Source organism: Artemia franciscana, chromosome 17 (genome assembly GCF_032884065.1).
Source record: "Artemia franciscana chromosome 17, ASM3288406v1, whole genome shotgun sequence".
NCBI lineage: Eukaryota > Metazoa > Arthropoda > Branchiopoda > Anostraca > Artemiidae > Artemia > Artemia franciscana.
In genome coordinates, this window is record NC_088879.1 from 1,828,582 (window position 1) to 1,845,166 (window position 16,585).

The 16,585-nt window shown below is 34.3% G+C and overlaps 1 protein-coding gene across 1 annotated transcript in view; it reads left to right on the forward strand.

Moving 5' to 3' along the window:
- Window positions 1-16,585, forward strand: part of LOC136037674 (methionine synthase reductase-like) — a gene marked incomplete at its 3' end in the record, with an annotated part of 463,030 nt that overhangs the window by 421,018 nt on the left and 25,427 nt on the right. The window contains 1 exon segment of the mRNA XM_065720415.1: window positions 15,786-15,924. Within this exon segment, the coding sequence (XP_065576487.1) occupies window positions 15,786-15,924 (139 nt within the window).

Genomic DNA, 16,585 nt, shown 5'->3' on the forward strand with positions numbered 1-16,585 from the left:
ACGATGAAATAGAATTATGATGCTGCAGTAATCTCATTTTTAAATTCTGGTAAGTACATCCCACATAAGCGCTTCCACAAGTACATGAGATTTTACAAACCCCACTTTGTTGCTCTACAGAATTTCAATACTTTCCAGAATTTAAAAAACTAGCCAAAGTGTCACTACCTCCTAAAGCTACCATTAAACCATTATTTTGTAAAATCCTTTCAAGTTTTTCACTAAGCCCTGGAACATATGGTGAAGAACAAAAAACATCTTTCTTTTCAATTATTTCCAGGATATCGTTAGAAAATTTTAGAAATTCTTCCTTCTTTTCAAAAAAGTCTTGTCAACTAACCAACCTGGGTAGTTGTTACTTATTAAAATTTCTTTTAACAACAATAATTCCCCTCAATAAATTTTGGAGAGCAAATTCAAAATTACGGTCATTTAAGGATATGATTAAACCAATTTTTACTTGGCGTGCGGGACCGATGAAGAACGACAAAAACTATTATTGTTTGTAGGTTTTCTGTAAATTTTAAAATCCAGACTATTTTCATTTCTTAAAAGAAGAACATCCAGAAAAGGAAGTTTCTTATCCTCTTCTAATTCAATTGTAAATTTTAAATCACCTCCCCCAAAATTAAGATGTTCTAAATAACCTTTAATTCCTCTTCCCCATAATTCCACACTGAAGTTATGTCATCCATATATCTTCCCCAAAATTTGTGTTTTAAAAAATATGAATTTAACGCTATTGTTTCAATATTTTCTACAAAACAATTTACTGATAAAGGACTTAAAGAGGCCCTCGTGGGTAAACCATTTACTTGTTCGAAAAAATCCCTCTGGATTGAAATAAAACAAGAGAACGTATTGCGCAACCTAAGAACACCGACTTCCAAAACTGTTTTACCACTACTTAAGTCCAAATTTCATAATATCTTTCTTTCTAGAAGAATGTCTACGGCTTTTACATCAATATTCGTATAGCCTACATTGATGCTATGTCGATACTTGAGATTATAGAATTTGAAGAAATTTCCACTTCTTTTAGTTTTTTCACAAGTTTTGCCGAAATTCTTAATGTATAGAATTTGTGTCGACATGAGCGGTTTACATAATGACACTAACCACTTGCTAAGAGCACTTGTTGATGACTTTATACTTGCAACAATTGGTCATAATGGCAGGTTTGGTATTTTAAAAGAATTTTATAAAATAATGGTTTAAAGTAACTTTAAGAGGTAGTAATACTTTGGCTAGTTTTTTTAAATTCTGGAGACGATCGAACTTCAGCAGAGCAACAAAGTGGGGCTTATAAAATCCCATGTACTTGTGGAAGCTCTTATGTTGGACGTACTAACCATAATTTAAAAATAAGATTACTGCAACATCATAATTCTATTTCATCGTCCTTAAAGCAAAATTCCAAACCTGAAGATTTCACGTTGGCTCTATCGGAACATATTCATAATTATCCAAATCATTTTATTTTGTTTGAGAATATTTCTTTGATCTCTAGGGACCAAGGTTTAAAGCAAATTTTCAGGAAAACAATCGAAATTAAAAAAAATTCTATTCAAGAATAATTCCATAAGCAGAGATACAGGTGAATTTGGATTGAATTCAATTTATGAGAATTTATTGAGGTTAAATAAAGTAAATCTCATTTCACCTAAGATCTTTGACCTCTGTCCACCTGATATGTCAGATAAATCTAATGAACCGGAACAGAAAAGGTCAAGGAGATTTGCTTCTGCTGTTGCATTGAAAAAAAATAAGAGCAATAAACTATATGTAATTAGTTTATTGGGTATAAATTTTGTTTGATTTTATTAATGTCTTTTAGTTTTACTGCTGATGATGGACACTGTATATGTGTTCGAAATAACCAGTTAAAAAAAAATTTACATTTGTTTCACTGTCAATTAAAACATTTCATCCCTATTTTGAACTGTTATATTTTCGTCATGGAAAGGCAGTGTGGTCTTCGAAGTTATCTATTTCTTTGGTTGTTATATAATAGAATTTGGGGTGTTATGCAATTGGGTTGCTTAGAGTCTGTTAGTCAAGTGGTTAAGTCCCGGTTGTTACTGAGGAGGACACACACATGGGTATTACGTAATAACGGTGCACTCGTGGGATGTCACGAAATCTTACATGCCTTGCTAGATTTATTGGAAGGGAGGCAATGTTACCTGAGTTGGTATATTTATCGGGAATGACGTAATGGCAACGCACACGTGGGTACTACGGAATTCAAATGTATTAAGATGCGTTTATGATAGATCTTAATGAAAGTGCATCATTTCTATGGCTCTATTGGACGCGTCTGCAAGAAAATAGAGACATATTTTTCACATTTGGATATATCTGAGAGGTTTTAATGAAAATGTTATGTTTCTTTGAGTCAAGACTATACATATTTCACGCCACCGTGACAATTTGTGGGTAGCCCACCCTAGCAACCGATTCCACAAGGGGAAGGGTTGTTATTAGAGGTAAAGTTTTATTAACGCTTTAGTTTACATTTTATAAAGCTCCTATAAACAAAAATAAAGAATTTTGTATTTTTTGCGAGAAGTAAGATCACGGATGCATGTGGGCTATGAGACAGTCGTTTTGGCTAAAATAAATGTCTAAGTTAGGCGTTCATTTCGTAGGACTACTTGCACATTTAGATATCTATCGTGGCTAAAATAAGTATTTGTGGCTAAAATAAATATCTATCGATATTTTGAGGGACTACCTGTACCTTTAGAAACGAATGCACTACGGTACGGCATTACGTCCTCTGAAACTCGAGGCTCAATTTACATATAGATTTTCATGACCAAATCAGTTGACTATCTCAGAATTTTCACACAATAGTTTTTTGTTTTGGGTAGAATTTTTATTTTGCACCACAAAGTAGCTAAAACTACCGCTTTGCTATGGGATATTCTTTTTTGCCTTAAAACAAATGTCTTTGTTAACCGATATTTTGTAGAACTATTTGTAACTTCAAAAACGAATACGCTACAGTGAGGCATTACTACCTCCTAAAATCGAGGCTGAGTATGCGTATAGTTTTTCGATAATTCTAAATCAATTGACTATATGAGAATATTCTCACGATAGCTTTATGAAATTCTTTTGGCTAGAATTGTTGTGTTGCACATCAACATGGCTGAAAACTTCACTTTGCTGGGGCACAGACTTTTCGCCTAAAACAAATGTCTTTGTTAGCCGTTTTTTTTGTAGGACTACCTGCATCTTCTAAAAACAATTTTGCTAGCGTATGGCAATACTCTCTCTGAAACTCGAGGCTCAATATATGTGTAGATTCTCAATAATTGTAGGTCAATTAACTATCTCAGAATTGTCATTTAATAATATTTAAGCCATCTTTTTGCTAAAATTGTTGTTTTGCACGACAAAATAGCTGAAAACACTACTTTGTTGTGTGAGTGTTTTTTTGGCTAAATTAAGTGTCTATGTTAGCCGTTTATTTTGTAGGACTACTTCCCCTTTGGAAACGAATGCGCTACCCTACGGTTTTATTGACTTGTTAAACTCAAGTCTCAATTTGTGTATATATTTACGATAATTTTAAATCAATTAACTGTTTAACACTTTACAAACAATATCCTTTTGGCCTATTTTGATCGGAATTATTGCTTTGCACCACAAAAAGGCTGGAAACGCCGCTTTGCTGTGGGACAACCTTTTTGACTAAAATAAATGTCTGCTAGCCGTTTATTTTTTAGGGCTACTTAAATTTTTTGAAAACCGGTGTGCTATCTTGCGGCATTACTGCTGGACGCTCAATATGGTTATAGATATGCATTAATTCTAAATCGATTGACTGTCTCAGAATTTTCACACAATAACTTTTTTGGACTTCTTTTGGGTAGAAATCTGGTTTTGCACCTAAAAATGGCTGAAAATGCCGCATTACTGTGGGACAGTCTTTTTCGCTAAAATAAATGTATATGTTAACCTTTTATTTATTATGGCTACCTGGAGCTCTAGGAACGAATGCGCCACCGTACGGCGTTTCTGCCTCTGAAGCTCAAGGCTCAATATTCATATGGATTTTCGATCATTCCAAATCAGTTAGCTTTCTTAGAATTGTCTGACAATTGATTTCTGACCTTCTTTTGGTTAGAATTGTTGTTTTGCACCACAAAATGAATAAAACACCGCATTTTTTTTGTTTGGACAGTTTTTTTTGGCTAAAATAAATGTCTATTTTAAACTTTTTTTTTATGTTAAACTTTTTTTGCCTCTGAAACTCGAGGCTCAATATGCGTATAGTTTTCGATAATTCTAAATCAATTGACTATCTCAGAATTTTCACACGATAACTTTCTTGGAGTTTTTTTTTGGGTAGGACGCTTTTTTTGTACCACAAAATTGCTGAAAACGCCACTCTCTGTAGGGCTACCTGTCTGAAACAGGTACCGTCTCTGAAACAAGAGGTTCAATATATGTAGTTTTCAAAATCAATTGATTATTTCAGAATTTCAAACAAGGTCCAATGTATGTCGATTTTTCTTTCTTTGTGAAACTTGTTCAATGTTAATTTTTTCCTTGTGAAACTTTATTTTATTTTATCTTCGAAAATAGTTGTTTCGTGTTGATGTTTTCTTCGTGAGACATGTTGCATTTTCTATTTTTTCTCCTCATGACACTTGTTCTGTTTTTTTTTCATGAATTTAGTTACAATTTGATTTTTTTTTATTCAGGAATCATGTTGTGTGTTGATTATTTCTTCGTGAAACCTTTTGCATGTTAACTTTCTCCTCATGAAACTTTTAATTTCTCTTCGTAGAACTCATTGCATGTTGTATATTGTTTTTTTTTTTGTTCCTGAGACGTGTTGTATGCGGATGTATTGTTTTGTTGCATGTTGATGTTTTTCAAACTTGGTGCATATTTTTTTCTTCGTGAAACACGATGCACGTTGATTTTTGTTCGTAAACTTATTGCGTGGGGATTACTTCTTCAGATAATTTAATGTATCTTGATTTATGTCCTCGAGAAACTTGTTATAGTGTTATTTCTTCTTCATGAAACTTGTTGCATATGGATTTATCTCTTCGTGGGACTTATACATTAATTTTTCTCCTCTTGGAACTGGTTTTGTTCTTGGAACTTGTTGCGTGCTGATTTTTCGTTCATGAAACTTGCTGACTGTGGATTATTTTTTCAAGAAAATTAATGTATCTTGATTTATATCTTCGAGAAACTCACTGTATTTTTATTTCTTCTTCATTAAACTTCATCTATATATATAAAAATAAGTTGGCTGTGTGTGTGTGTGTCTGTCGAGTGACGTCATGTTTGTGTGTCGACTGACGTCATGTTTTCGACTGACGAAATTACAGACCGGGACATCGGGACACAAATGACGACCGGGACACCGGCACATAGGGAATATAAATGACGACCGGGAAACTCAAAGAGAAAGCGACCGGGACACAAGGAATGTTCGATTACCAATCACCATCAACAAAGCACCGGGACACAGGGAGTATAAATGACGACCAGGACATAAGTAAAAAAAAACTAAAAAAAAGGTAAAAACTACAAAAAAACTAAAAAGAAAAAAAACTAAAAAAGCTAAAAAACTAAAAAAAACTATAAAAAAGGGAAAAAAATAAAAAAAGGAAAAAATGAAAAATAAAGGAGAAAAACAAAACTAAACAAAAAATAAAAAAATTAAAAAGAGAAAAGAAAAAAAACTAAAAAACTAAAAAATAAGTAAAAACCAAAAAAAATAAAAAAAGGGGGAAAAATACAAAAATTTATTTCATCATATACCATTTCAAAAACGAATGTATATACAGACCGGGACACCGGGATACAAATGACGATCGGGACACAGGGAATATAAATGACGACCGGGACACAGGGACACAACTACAACGGGGACGCCGGGGGGCACAGGGGGATATATAAATGACGACGGCGACACAGGGAACGGTCGATTAGCAATCACCATCAACAAAGCTCAAGGGCAATCATTAGAATCATGAGGTATAGATCTGAATACGGATTGTTTTGCCATGGACCATTATATGTTGCATGTTCAAGAGTCGGTAAACCTGACAATCTATTTATATGCACAGACAATGGGACAGCAAAGAATGTTGTATATTCGCAAGTTTTACGTAGTTAAAAACATATATATATATATATATTCACAGGTCGGACATAGGGACACAACTACAATGACGCGTAACTAATATGGCGCGTAACGACTTACGCGCGCGGGGGGCGCGAAGCGCCCCCACTATCTAGGTGTTGGGGTGTATATTATTATCTCCGTGTATTATAATTTTATCTCCGTAAAACGTGTACAATGATTTTTTTTTGCCTCGTGAAATAACTTGATATTTTTCTTCTTGGAACTTGTATGATAATTTATTCTTTTGTGAAACTTAACTTATCATTTTTTCTTCGTGAAACTTGTTGCAAGGGGGGTTTTTCTTTGTGAAATATGATGCATATTGGTTTTTGTTCGTGAAACTTGCTTTGCTCCTGAAACCTGTAGCGTGATGGTTTTTGTTCGTGGAATTTAATTTATCTTTGTATTTGCATTCGTGAAAATTGTTGTATGTTAGGTTTTGTTTCGTGAAACATGATGGATGCTGATTCTGTTCATGAAACCTGTTGCTTGTGGATTATATCTTCAAGAAGCTTAATCTATCCTGACTTATGTCTTCGAGAAACATGTTATATTTTTATTTATTCTTCTTGAAACTTGTTATATGGTGATTTTTTTCTTCGTGAAATTTATACAATGATTTTTAATCCTCGTGAAACCAGTTTTGTTCGTGGAACTTGTTACATGCTGATTTTTGTTCGTGAAACCTAATTTATCTTGATATTTTTCTTCGTGAAACTTGTTGTATCTTGGTTTTTCTTTGTGATTATGATGCTTGATCGTTTTCGTTCGTGAAACTCCTTGCATGTGGGTTATCTCTTCAAGAAACTTAATGTATCCTCGTTTATGTCTTCGAGAAACTTAATATAATTTTATTTCTTCTTCATGAAACGGTATTGCCTGTAGATTTTTCTCTTCTTGAAACATTTGCATTAGTATTTTCCTCGTTAAACCGGTGTTCTTCGTTGAACTTTTTGATTTTTGTTCATGAAACTCAATTTACCGTGATACTTTTCTGCGTGAAATTTTTGTATGTTGTTTTATTTTTTCGTGAAACTTAATTTATTTTGATGATTTTGTTCGTGAAACTTGTTACATATGGATTATTTTTTTCAAGAAACTTAATGAATCTTGATTTAAGTCTTCAGTAAGCTTGTTATGTTTTTATTTCTTCTTTATCAAAAGTTTTGTAAAGTGATTTTTTTCTCTTTGTGAAACGTGTACATTGAGTTTTCTTACTGTGAAGCTAATTTTGTTCAAGGAACTGATTTTGACTTTTTTCGTGAAACTTGGTCCAGCTAACGCGTTTGTTCACTTTACTTTGTCGTCCAAGTCCTTCTATTTCACTTTTCGAAAGTATATCCCACTCGCCAAAGATAGTTGTAGCGAAGGGAATTAATATTCTCTAATTAAGTTTCAATATTCTGGTTACTTCAAAGGTAATATCAACCTCTTTCAATGTTTTCCTTGTAATGTTCTAGAAATTTTGGTGTTATATGAAAAATAAAAAAGTGGGAATTCGATTCCTATTTTATGATGATTTATTTAATACTGCGGCAAAAGAAAAGAAAACTAAAAGGGAGAAAAGAAATGTTAAACGGAGCTACAATAAAGAAAGGCAGTCAAAGAGGATGGACACTTGAATCCAATTCAGATTTAACGATGATTTTATTTGCACGATTTAAAAGTTTGAAAAAAGTAGAAATCAAAAGATAAATGCAAAGAAGAGACAAAATGTGGGGTCTCAGCCTGCTTTAAAAAAAAAATATGAGAATTAAGAAATTACGAGAAGAAAAACGACCTCAGGGGGGGGGGGGACAAAGAGGTCCAACACCCAATGGTAAAATTAAAGATGAAAAAGCCTAGGAGAAAGGAGAAGGACCATTGTCTGTTAAGAAAAACTACACATCATCATAAAATAAAATTGAGGCTACTGAAACTGGTGTCGGAAAGATTGGGAGATACTGAATTTCGTTTTGGATTGAAAAAATTGAGGAAGGAATCTAAGACTGGTCTTATCAACTCAAAGGAGGTTCTGATCTTTTATAAGGGGTCGGAATCCCTTGGGGAAGATCCCCCTGTGAGGAGAGATGAAAAACTGCCGGTTCTCCTAATGTACACCTGATGGGCAAGTTGTGATTCCTTTACCGAGGCCTTGCCTTTTTCAGTCCTCAATTGACATGGCCGCGTTTTCTTCATACAATTGCCCTAGGGGTGAGACCCAAAAACAAGTGATTCATGGTTCGCTCAGATTATTACCTCAGTTCCCTGAACCCCTATCGTTTTCACTGGTCTTTGAATTTTCGGTAATGCTTGATTTCAGATTATGCCAAGGAGCAATTCACTTTTTAATTGAGATGTGGTCTTGTTTCCACCGATGGAGATTAATTCAACCAATTTTTATTGATGACTGGGATCATTGAATATGCTAGAGCTAATCTACGCTTTTTCTAATTGTAAATCTCATGAGAACGAGAAAATCTTTGTTTATTCATGCTAAGCACGATTAGGTTCCACACATCGTGTAGATTCTCCCTTCTTCGAAATCCCAAGCTTGATGAAGAGGGCTGCACTGAAACTAGCTTTGATTTGTTTGGATAGAGATACTGAATGGCAATGGAACTGATCCAAGCGCATGGTATAGTTGGGGATGCATAAGCCAATGGGTAGCTGTAGTGGAGAGGTACAAAAGAAGGAAGAAGAGAAGATAAACAAGTTTGATGATTTTGAAGTTGGTGTTGTATATTTTGTTTTGTGTTTTTATGCTCCGACAAATAACGTGGTGGCGGTCACTTTTCTAGGAGGGAGGTGCTGGGACCTTTGGCCTTGTTTATCAGAAAAATGCCCTTCTTGTAAATTTAACTTGTTTTATCTTGGTGTTTAAACTTTAGACCGATCTATTACCGCATGACGTCCTGATTGATATCGTTAATTAATCTAAGTCTGAAAATACACACGTGTGACGATTCTTACAGCTTAAAATTACAGCCCGAAATGCAAAGGATGGTGGATAATTTTAATTTAGGACTCAGCCAATCAAACAAAGATTCAGAGAAGCGCGCGCAAAGACGCGTCTCAAAGTGTCCTTATTAATTGTAAGTTGATTTTGAAACAGTTTTTGTTCTGAGTTCAAAATGAAAAGTAAGATCTCTTTAATTTTAGACCTTGGACTCTCTGATTGGCCTAGATAGGGTCTGAAGCCTTGAGAGAGCTGAGATTTTGATGATCTTGATATAGGAAGAGAATCCTATGCTTAGTAAGAGATCTTTCCTCGAGGTAAAGAAAGGCGATTTGGGGGTTTAATGCTTCTGGAGCCACGCAGTGTGGAACTTTTATACCACGGGGAAAGTACACTTGTCAAAGAATCCTGAGACGGGACACGTATAAATCCGTCGCGCTTGGGAATTACGGAGACCTCTGGGGTACCATCAGGTTACTCTAACAGAATTAGAGACTCCCCAGCGGTGGTTTAGGGTTAAGAACACTCCCGCCTACACTGGTTCTCAAGTCCCGGAGGATATTTGAAGTAAAACGTCTCCCCCCCCCGCTTAAATACACGTTTCACGAAGAGAAAAATCATCATGCAACAAATTTCATGAAGAAGAAATAAAAATATATCAAGTAATAAAAATTACGATAAAAATCTTGGTGATTCAGATTTCACCAAAGAATAAATACAATAAGTTTCACAAAGAAAAATACCAAGATAAATTAAGTTTCAGAAACAAAAAATCAGCAGGCAACAAGTTTCACGAACAATACATGTTTCACGAGGAGAAAAAAAATAATCTACAAGTTTCAAGGAGAGAAAAATCGACATGCAAAGTTTCATGAGGAAGAAATAACGATATAACAAGTTTCTCGGAGACATAAATCAAGATACATTAAGTTTCCTGAAGAAATAATTCACATGCAACAAGTTTGGACTAACTCATCTTTTAACAAGTTTCATGAAAAAAAAAATCAACATTCAACGTGTCTCATAAAGAAAAATATCATGATAAAATCAGTTTTGGGAAAGAAAAACTCAACATAGGGCTAATTCTACGAAGAAAAATTAAAAGTACAAGAAGTTTCACGAGGAAAAAATTAACACGCAACAGTTTTTACGATCAAATAACCAACAGCCTACGACATGAACGAAAGAATGAACCAAGAGAAAATTATAATATGCAACATGTGTCACGAAGGAAAAACCAACATAAAACAACTTTCTTGAAGATAAAATACAAATTCAACAAGTTTCATGAGGAAAAAAATAATATACAACAATTTTCACGCAGAAAAAACCGACATACATTGACCTTGTTTGAAAATTCTGAGATAGTCAATTGATTTGAAAAAATATATACATATTGAGCCTCCTTTTTGCCGTATGGCATGTGCATGCGTATGCCGTATGCACCACATGGAGTGCCGTACGGCAGCGCGTTCTTTTCTAAAGGTGCAGGTAGTCCTACAAAATAACGGTTAACATGACGTTTATTTTAGTCAAAGGACTGTACCACAGCAAAGCGGTGTTTTCATCCATTTTGTGGTGCAAAACAATAATTCTAGCCAAAAGCAGTCCAAGTAAGCTGTTTTGTGAAAATTCTGATATTGTCAATTGATTTAAAATTATCAAAAATCCTTACGCATATTGAGTTTCAGAGGCAGTCATGCCGTACGGTAGCGTATTTGCTTCTAAAGGTGCAGAAAGTTCTACAAAATAACGGTTAACATAGACATATATTTTTGCCAGAAAACTATCCCACAGCAATATGGTCTTTTCAGCTATTTTATGGTGTGAAATAAAAATTCTGGCCAGAAGAAGGCCAGAAAGCTATGGTGTAAAAAATCTAAGCGAGTTAATTGATTTAGAATTATTGAAAACCTATACGCATATTAAGTCTTGAGTTTCAGAGACAGTAATGCCGCACGGTTGCGAATTCGTTCCTAAAGCTTCAGCTAGTCCTACAAAATAAGCGGTTAACAAAGACTCTTATTTTAGACAAATAGACTGTCCCACAGCAAGGTGGTGTTTTCAGCCATTTTGTGGAACAAAACAAAAATTCTAGTAAAAAATTCCGAAAAGCTATTGTGTGAAAATTCTGAGATAGTTAATTGATTTAGAATTATTGAAAATATATACGCCTAATCAGCCTCAAGTTTCAGAGGCAGTACTGCCGTACGGTAGCGTATTCGTGTTTAAAGGTGCAGGTAGTCCTGCAAAAAAATGGCTAACATAGACATTTATTTTAGCCAAAAAGACTCTCCTAGAGTAAAGTTGTGTTTCCAGTCATTTTGTGGTGCAAAACAAGAATTTTAGCCATAAGAAGGCTAAAATACTATTGTGTGAAAATTCTGAGATAGTTAATTGATTTAGAATTATTGAAAATCTGTACGCATAATCAGCCTCAAGTTTCAGAGGCAGTACTGCCGTACGGTAGCGTATTCGTGTTTAAAAGTGCAGGTAGTCCTACAGAATAAATGGCTAACATAGACATTTATTTTAGCCAAAAAGACTCTCCTAGAGTAAAGTTGTGTTTCCAGTCATTTTGTGATGCAAAACAAGAATTTTAGCCAAAAGAAGGCTAAAATATGTGTGAAAATTCTGAGATAGGTAATTGATTTAGAATTATCGAAAATCTATACTCATATTTAGCCTCAAGCTTCAGAGGCAGTAATGCCATACGATGGCGCATTTGTTTTTAAAGTTACAGGTAGTCCTGCAAAATAGACGGCTAACATAGACCTTAATTTTAGCCAAAAAGACTTTCCTACAGCACACATGCATCTGTGACCTTTCTTCTAACAAAAAATGCAAAATTCTTTATTTTTGCTTTTAGGAGCTTTGTAAAACGTAAACTAAAGCGTAAATAAAACTCTACCTTTAATAACAACCTTCTCCCTCTGGAATTGCTTGCTAGGGGGGGGGGGCTAGCCACATATTGTCGCGGTGGCGTGAAAGATGCTTATTCTTGGCTCAAAGAAAGGTATTATTTTCATTCGAAGCTCTCAGAAATAATTGAATGTAAAAAATGTATAAATTTTCTTCCAGGCACATCTAATAAAGCAACGGAAATGATGCATTTTCATTAAGAGCCCTCGGAAATACATCTCAATATGACTTCAATTCACCTCTAATATCAACCCACTCCCTGGAAATGTTTGTTAGGTTTTCACCTTTCTTTAATTCTTGGTTCTTTTTGCTTATATTTTATCCCATGTCGGGTTTTTTCATGTTCAGTTTTTTCTGTTGTTTACTTTTAACTGCTTTTTCTGTGTTTTACTAATGCTTTGTAAATTTGTTTTTATGAATAAAATTTGTGTCTATAAAAGTCTGTGTCCTTTAGATCTGTTGTTCCAGGATAAATCTATTGCCAATGCTATGTAACTTAACCTTTCTATGTCATGTTAGAACATTAATAGAATGTAGCAAGCAGGCGTATTTAATATAACAAAGATCAATAGCCTTGCTTGCTGGATAGTTACGCGTCCTGGTGATGATGGATAGGAAACATGCGAACCATTTAATCGTTCTAGTATGCATGATCGCGGGGTTTTCATTGCATGCAATAGGCTATCATGTAAAATGTATTAGCCAAATCAAAATATTAGAAAGGGTTTCATAGTCCAACTGGTTAGCACTCCATTAAATTGAGGAGGAATGCCTTTCGAGTCTTAGTGCAGACAAAATATTTAGTTAATTAGTGAGAAAAAAACGTGTTGAAAGAAAATGAAATACCTTAAAGCATTGTGTAAAATACCACGTGTAAATCGTCATTACGTAACACCCGCTTGTGCTTTACCTTTACGTCATTCGCAATAAATCTACCAACTTACATAAGGTTACCTCACCCCCAATAAATCTAGCAAGACGCGTAAGATTGCGTCACACCCCACGTGTGCACCGTTATTACTTAACACCCACGCACTTTCCTCCTCAGTTACAACAGGGACTTCCTCGCTTGACTAACGGACTCTAGCAAGCCCTATGACGTAATATCCCAAACTCTATTACATAACGACCTAAGAAATCACTCCCTATTATGTAACAGACGCCTGCATCTCGCAGAAAACGTTATCACTTACATGCACCTACACCTTGCCTGAGGGACTCACTTTTCAACTTATATCATTAAAGAACAAACAAGTAGCGGCTTTGGGTCTTATCAAAAGCAGAGGGGCACCATTGCTTTCCCTGTTGCAAACACTTCCGTGTTTTTGCAGATAAGAGCTTGAAACGGTTACAGTACGGTTCTCTGATATGCTGCATTTGACGGTGTCATTTTCATTAAGATCTTATGACTTTTGGGAGTTGTTTCCCTCTTTTTTATTTTTGAAAATCAGGCAAATTTTTTCAGGTGTGTAGCCTTTGATGGGTGAGACTAAACTTAATGAAACCTATATATTTGAAATCATCATTATAAGCCAATTTTTTTGATGTGTCAACTGGTACTAAAATTCGTTTTTTCAGAGTTTTGGTTATATTTAGCTGGGTCGCTCCTTACTTACAGTTGGTTACCACGAACTGTTTGATATTTGCTCTTTCTTCTGCCAATCTTCTATTTATTTTTTCTTTAGTGAGTTTACTTTGATTGGCTCCTAATTTTATTTTATATTAGATTATTTTTCATAATTAATTTTGTGTACATTGGTTAGAGTATTTACCCACCCATTTAGGGATGTAATATTATTTAAGTTTCGGTTGATTTTCAACTGCTTATTTTTATGTTTTTAGTTAAAAAATTGTTTTTTCCATATGATTTTTTGAGTAAGTTGTTTTTTGTATTTGTTTTCTACTGTTGTATATAAGTATTTCGGCTGTTGAACACAGCGGAAATACTCGAATGGATTGTGCAGCCTGGTTGTTCACTGTCTTTGTAAATTCCTCATTATCTTCACCTTTCTTTGTATGATTGAAAGGCAATATGGTCTTCGTCACTATTTTTTCAAATTTTGAAATAAAAACTCAAACAAGATACTATTTAAACGTTTAAGATGAAAACGAAAATATTGATGAGGGATTAATCACCCTTGAGTTCAGAGTTTGCTTTTATGTTTCGTTTACATGATAATTTTGGTTGCCGTTTTTGCTCTGTCATTTATACTTGCTATAATCATTATCATACATCATTTAAATAAAACTCATATAAAAGAAAAAATAAAAACTTATGTATCTAATATAAAACTCATATAAAATAAAACTTATATATCACTTAAATAAAACTCACGGGTCTTGCTTTCTACAGTATAAAACATTTTGCTATAATTGGCACTATTTTGTACTGTTGGGGATCAGCAGTATCAGCAGTATTTGATCAGTAATGATCAGCAGTATTTGGCAGAATAGAGGCGCATTCCTGGTATATCTTTGGGGGTTGCTGGTTAGAACTCCAAAATATAAAAGCGTGTGTAAAATGAAGCTACCCGAAATAATTAAGAATAGTTCAAAAAAAGAATTAGGTTTATTTAAGATTTGTGCAAAAAAGAAAATAAGCGAGAAAAACAACATGTAAAGTATTAATAACTTTCCATCGCCATTAAAAATGTTCTAAGACAACACTGGCTGTACGTGAGGTTTGAAAAAAAGCTTAAAAATGCTTTAAAAAGCGGGAAACGAGTGTGACTATCTTGCAGTTCAAAAAAAAAGTAAAAGTGGAAAGACGAAGGAGTTGGCAAAGACCTCCACCAAACTGTTCTCAGGGCTCAACACAAAAACTGCCCTTTCGAAGTGAACTATGACAAATCAGGTGAAACTTTGGTTTTAGTGTTTCTTCTGTGTCGTTATAGTTCGTTACAAAAGTATAGTGTTTTGTCTTGTTTTTTGTTTCGTCTAGTTTTTTGTTTTGTTTAGTGTTTTGTTTACAAAAGTTTTGTTTTGTCTTTCTGTGTTGAGCACTTAGGACGGCTTAGTGGAGGTCCTGGCCGGAATATCTCCTTTATCTTTGCGCTGTTGCTTTTTATCAACCGCCAGAAAATCACACGCTTTTCTTGCTTTTAATTTTTTTTTAAACAAATAAAACCCAAGTCTTAAAAAATTTCTGTGTTGATGAAATGTCACAAAGGAAAATTAAGAATAATGAATATTCTCAAATTCTATTTTGCTGTTTCTACATTTTCTATGTTTGCATTTTGTTTTGAGTGTGTACATTGGCACAATATCTGTTATACTTGTTTTGTTTTTTTTTGCTCAGCCATGTGGTCCCCTGAATATTGAGATTTCTACATTATTTGGTCCATTGTTTTATATTTTGCGGACTATTTACCTATTTTTCTAATTTGTTTTTAAATTATAAAAATATAAAATTCTGTGTCCTTGCTGTTTTTTGTTCATATTAAACATATGTGATCAAAATTCATCAGAAAAAATCAACGGGTACAGCTTAGCCAAATAAAGATAAAAATAATAACTAACAATTTTCAGGGTAAACTTTCAATGAGGAATCTTTTCAGCTGTCTAATAATACCATATCGTTCTTTCTTAATTCTGTCATTTATGCTATCATTTCTGCAATTTTTCTATCATATGCGTCATTTTTACGGTTTCCCATAACATTAGTATATTTTGTCGGTTCTTTGCTGTCTTCAACGGAATGAACTTAATTTTTATGGCATTGTGACTTTCGCAAATCATTTTTATTGACGATTCATTTTCCAGGATTTGATAAATCAAATGAAAACTGTGATTTTTGTTACGTCATCAACTGGAGATGGAGATGCACCAGACAACGCTGTTGAATTTTATAAACAGGTGCGGGATGCCGCGTCCCTATCCCATATTCGATTTGCTTTACTTGGTAATTTTTTTTTCTGCTCTTTTTTACTTGAATAGATAGACATACTATAATAAGTAAATATACCCCACATACCTTACCATTGATTGTATGCTTCCATGGGGCTACTGCTTGTTTATTTACCTTTTTTCTGACATTTTGAAACACTTTTAAGTCAAAATATTCCCAAATTACTAAACAGAGAAACATAGGGAGTACTTGTAAAATTCTAGTGATTTAAATTATCGTTCTATTTACTAGTTTAGAATTTTAGATTAATCAGAAGACGTCAAGTGACAGTTTTAGAGCAGAAGCTTAGAGATTGGCTCCGATTTACCGATATATTATTGCGACAAGCCACAAAGTTCTAGGTTCCTTCTCCTCCCCCCCCCCCATACTTACAAAAAAAACTATTGATTCTGTAAAGTACAATACTCATTTGTCTTCAGGCTTTAAATGTGCGTTACGTAACGTCACGTGACAGTTTCAGAGCAGAAGCTTAGAGATTGGCTTCGATTTACCGATATATTATTGCGACAAGCCACAAAGTTTTAGGTTCCATTCCCCCTTTCACCCCTCCCCTGCGTACAAAAAAACTATTGATTCTGTAATGTGCAATACTCGTTTGTCTTCAGGCTTTAAATGTGCGTTACGTTACGTCACGTGACAGTTTCAGAGCAGAAGC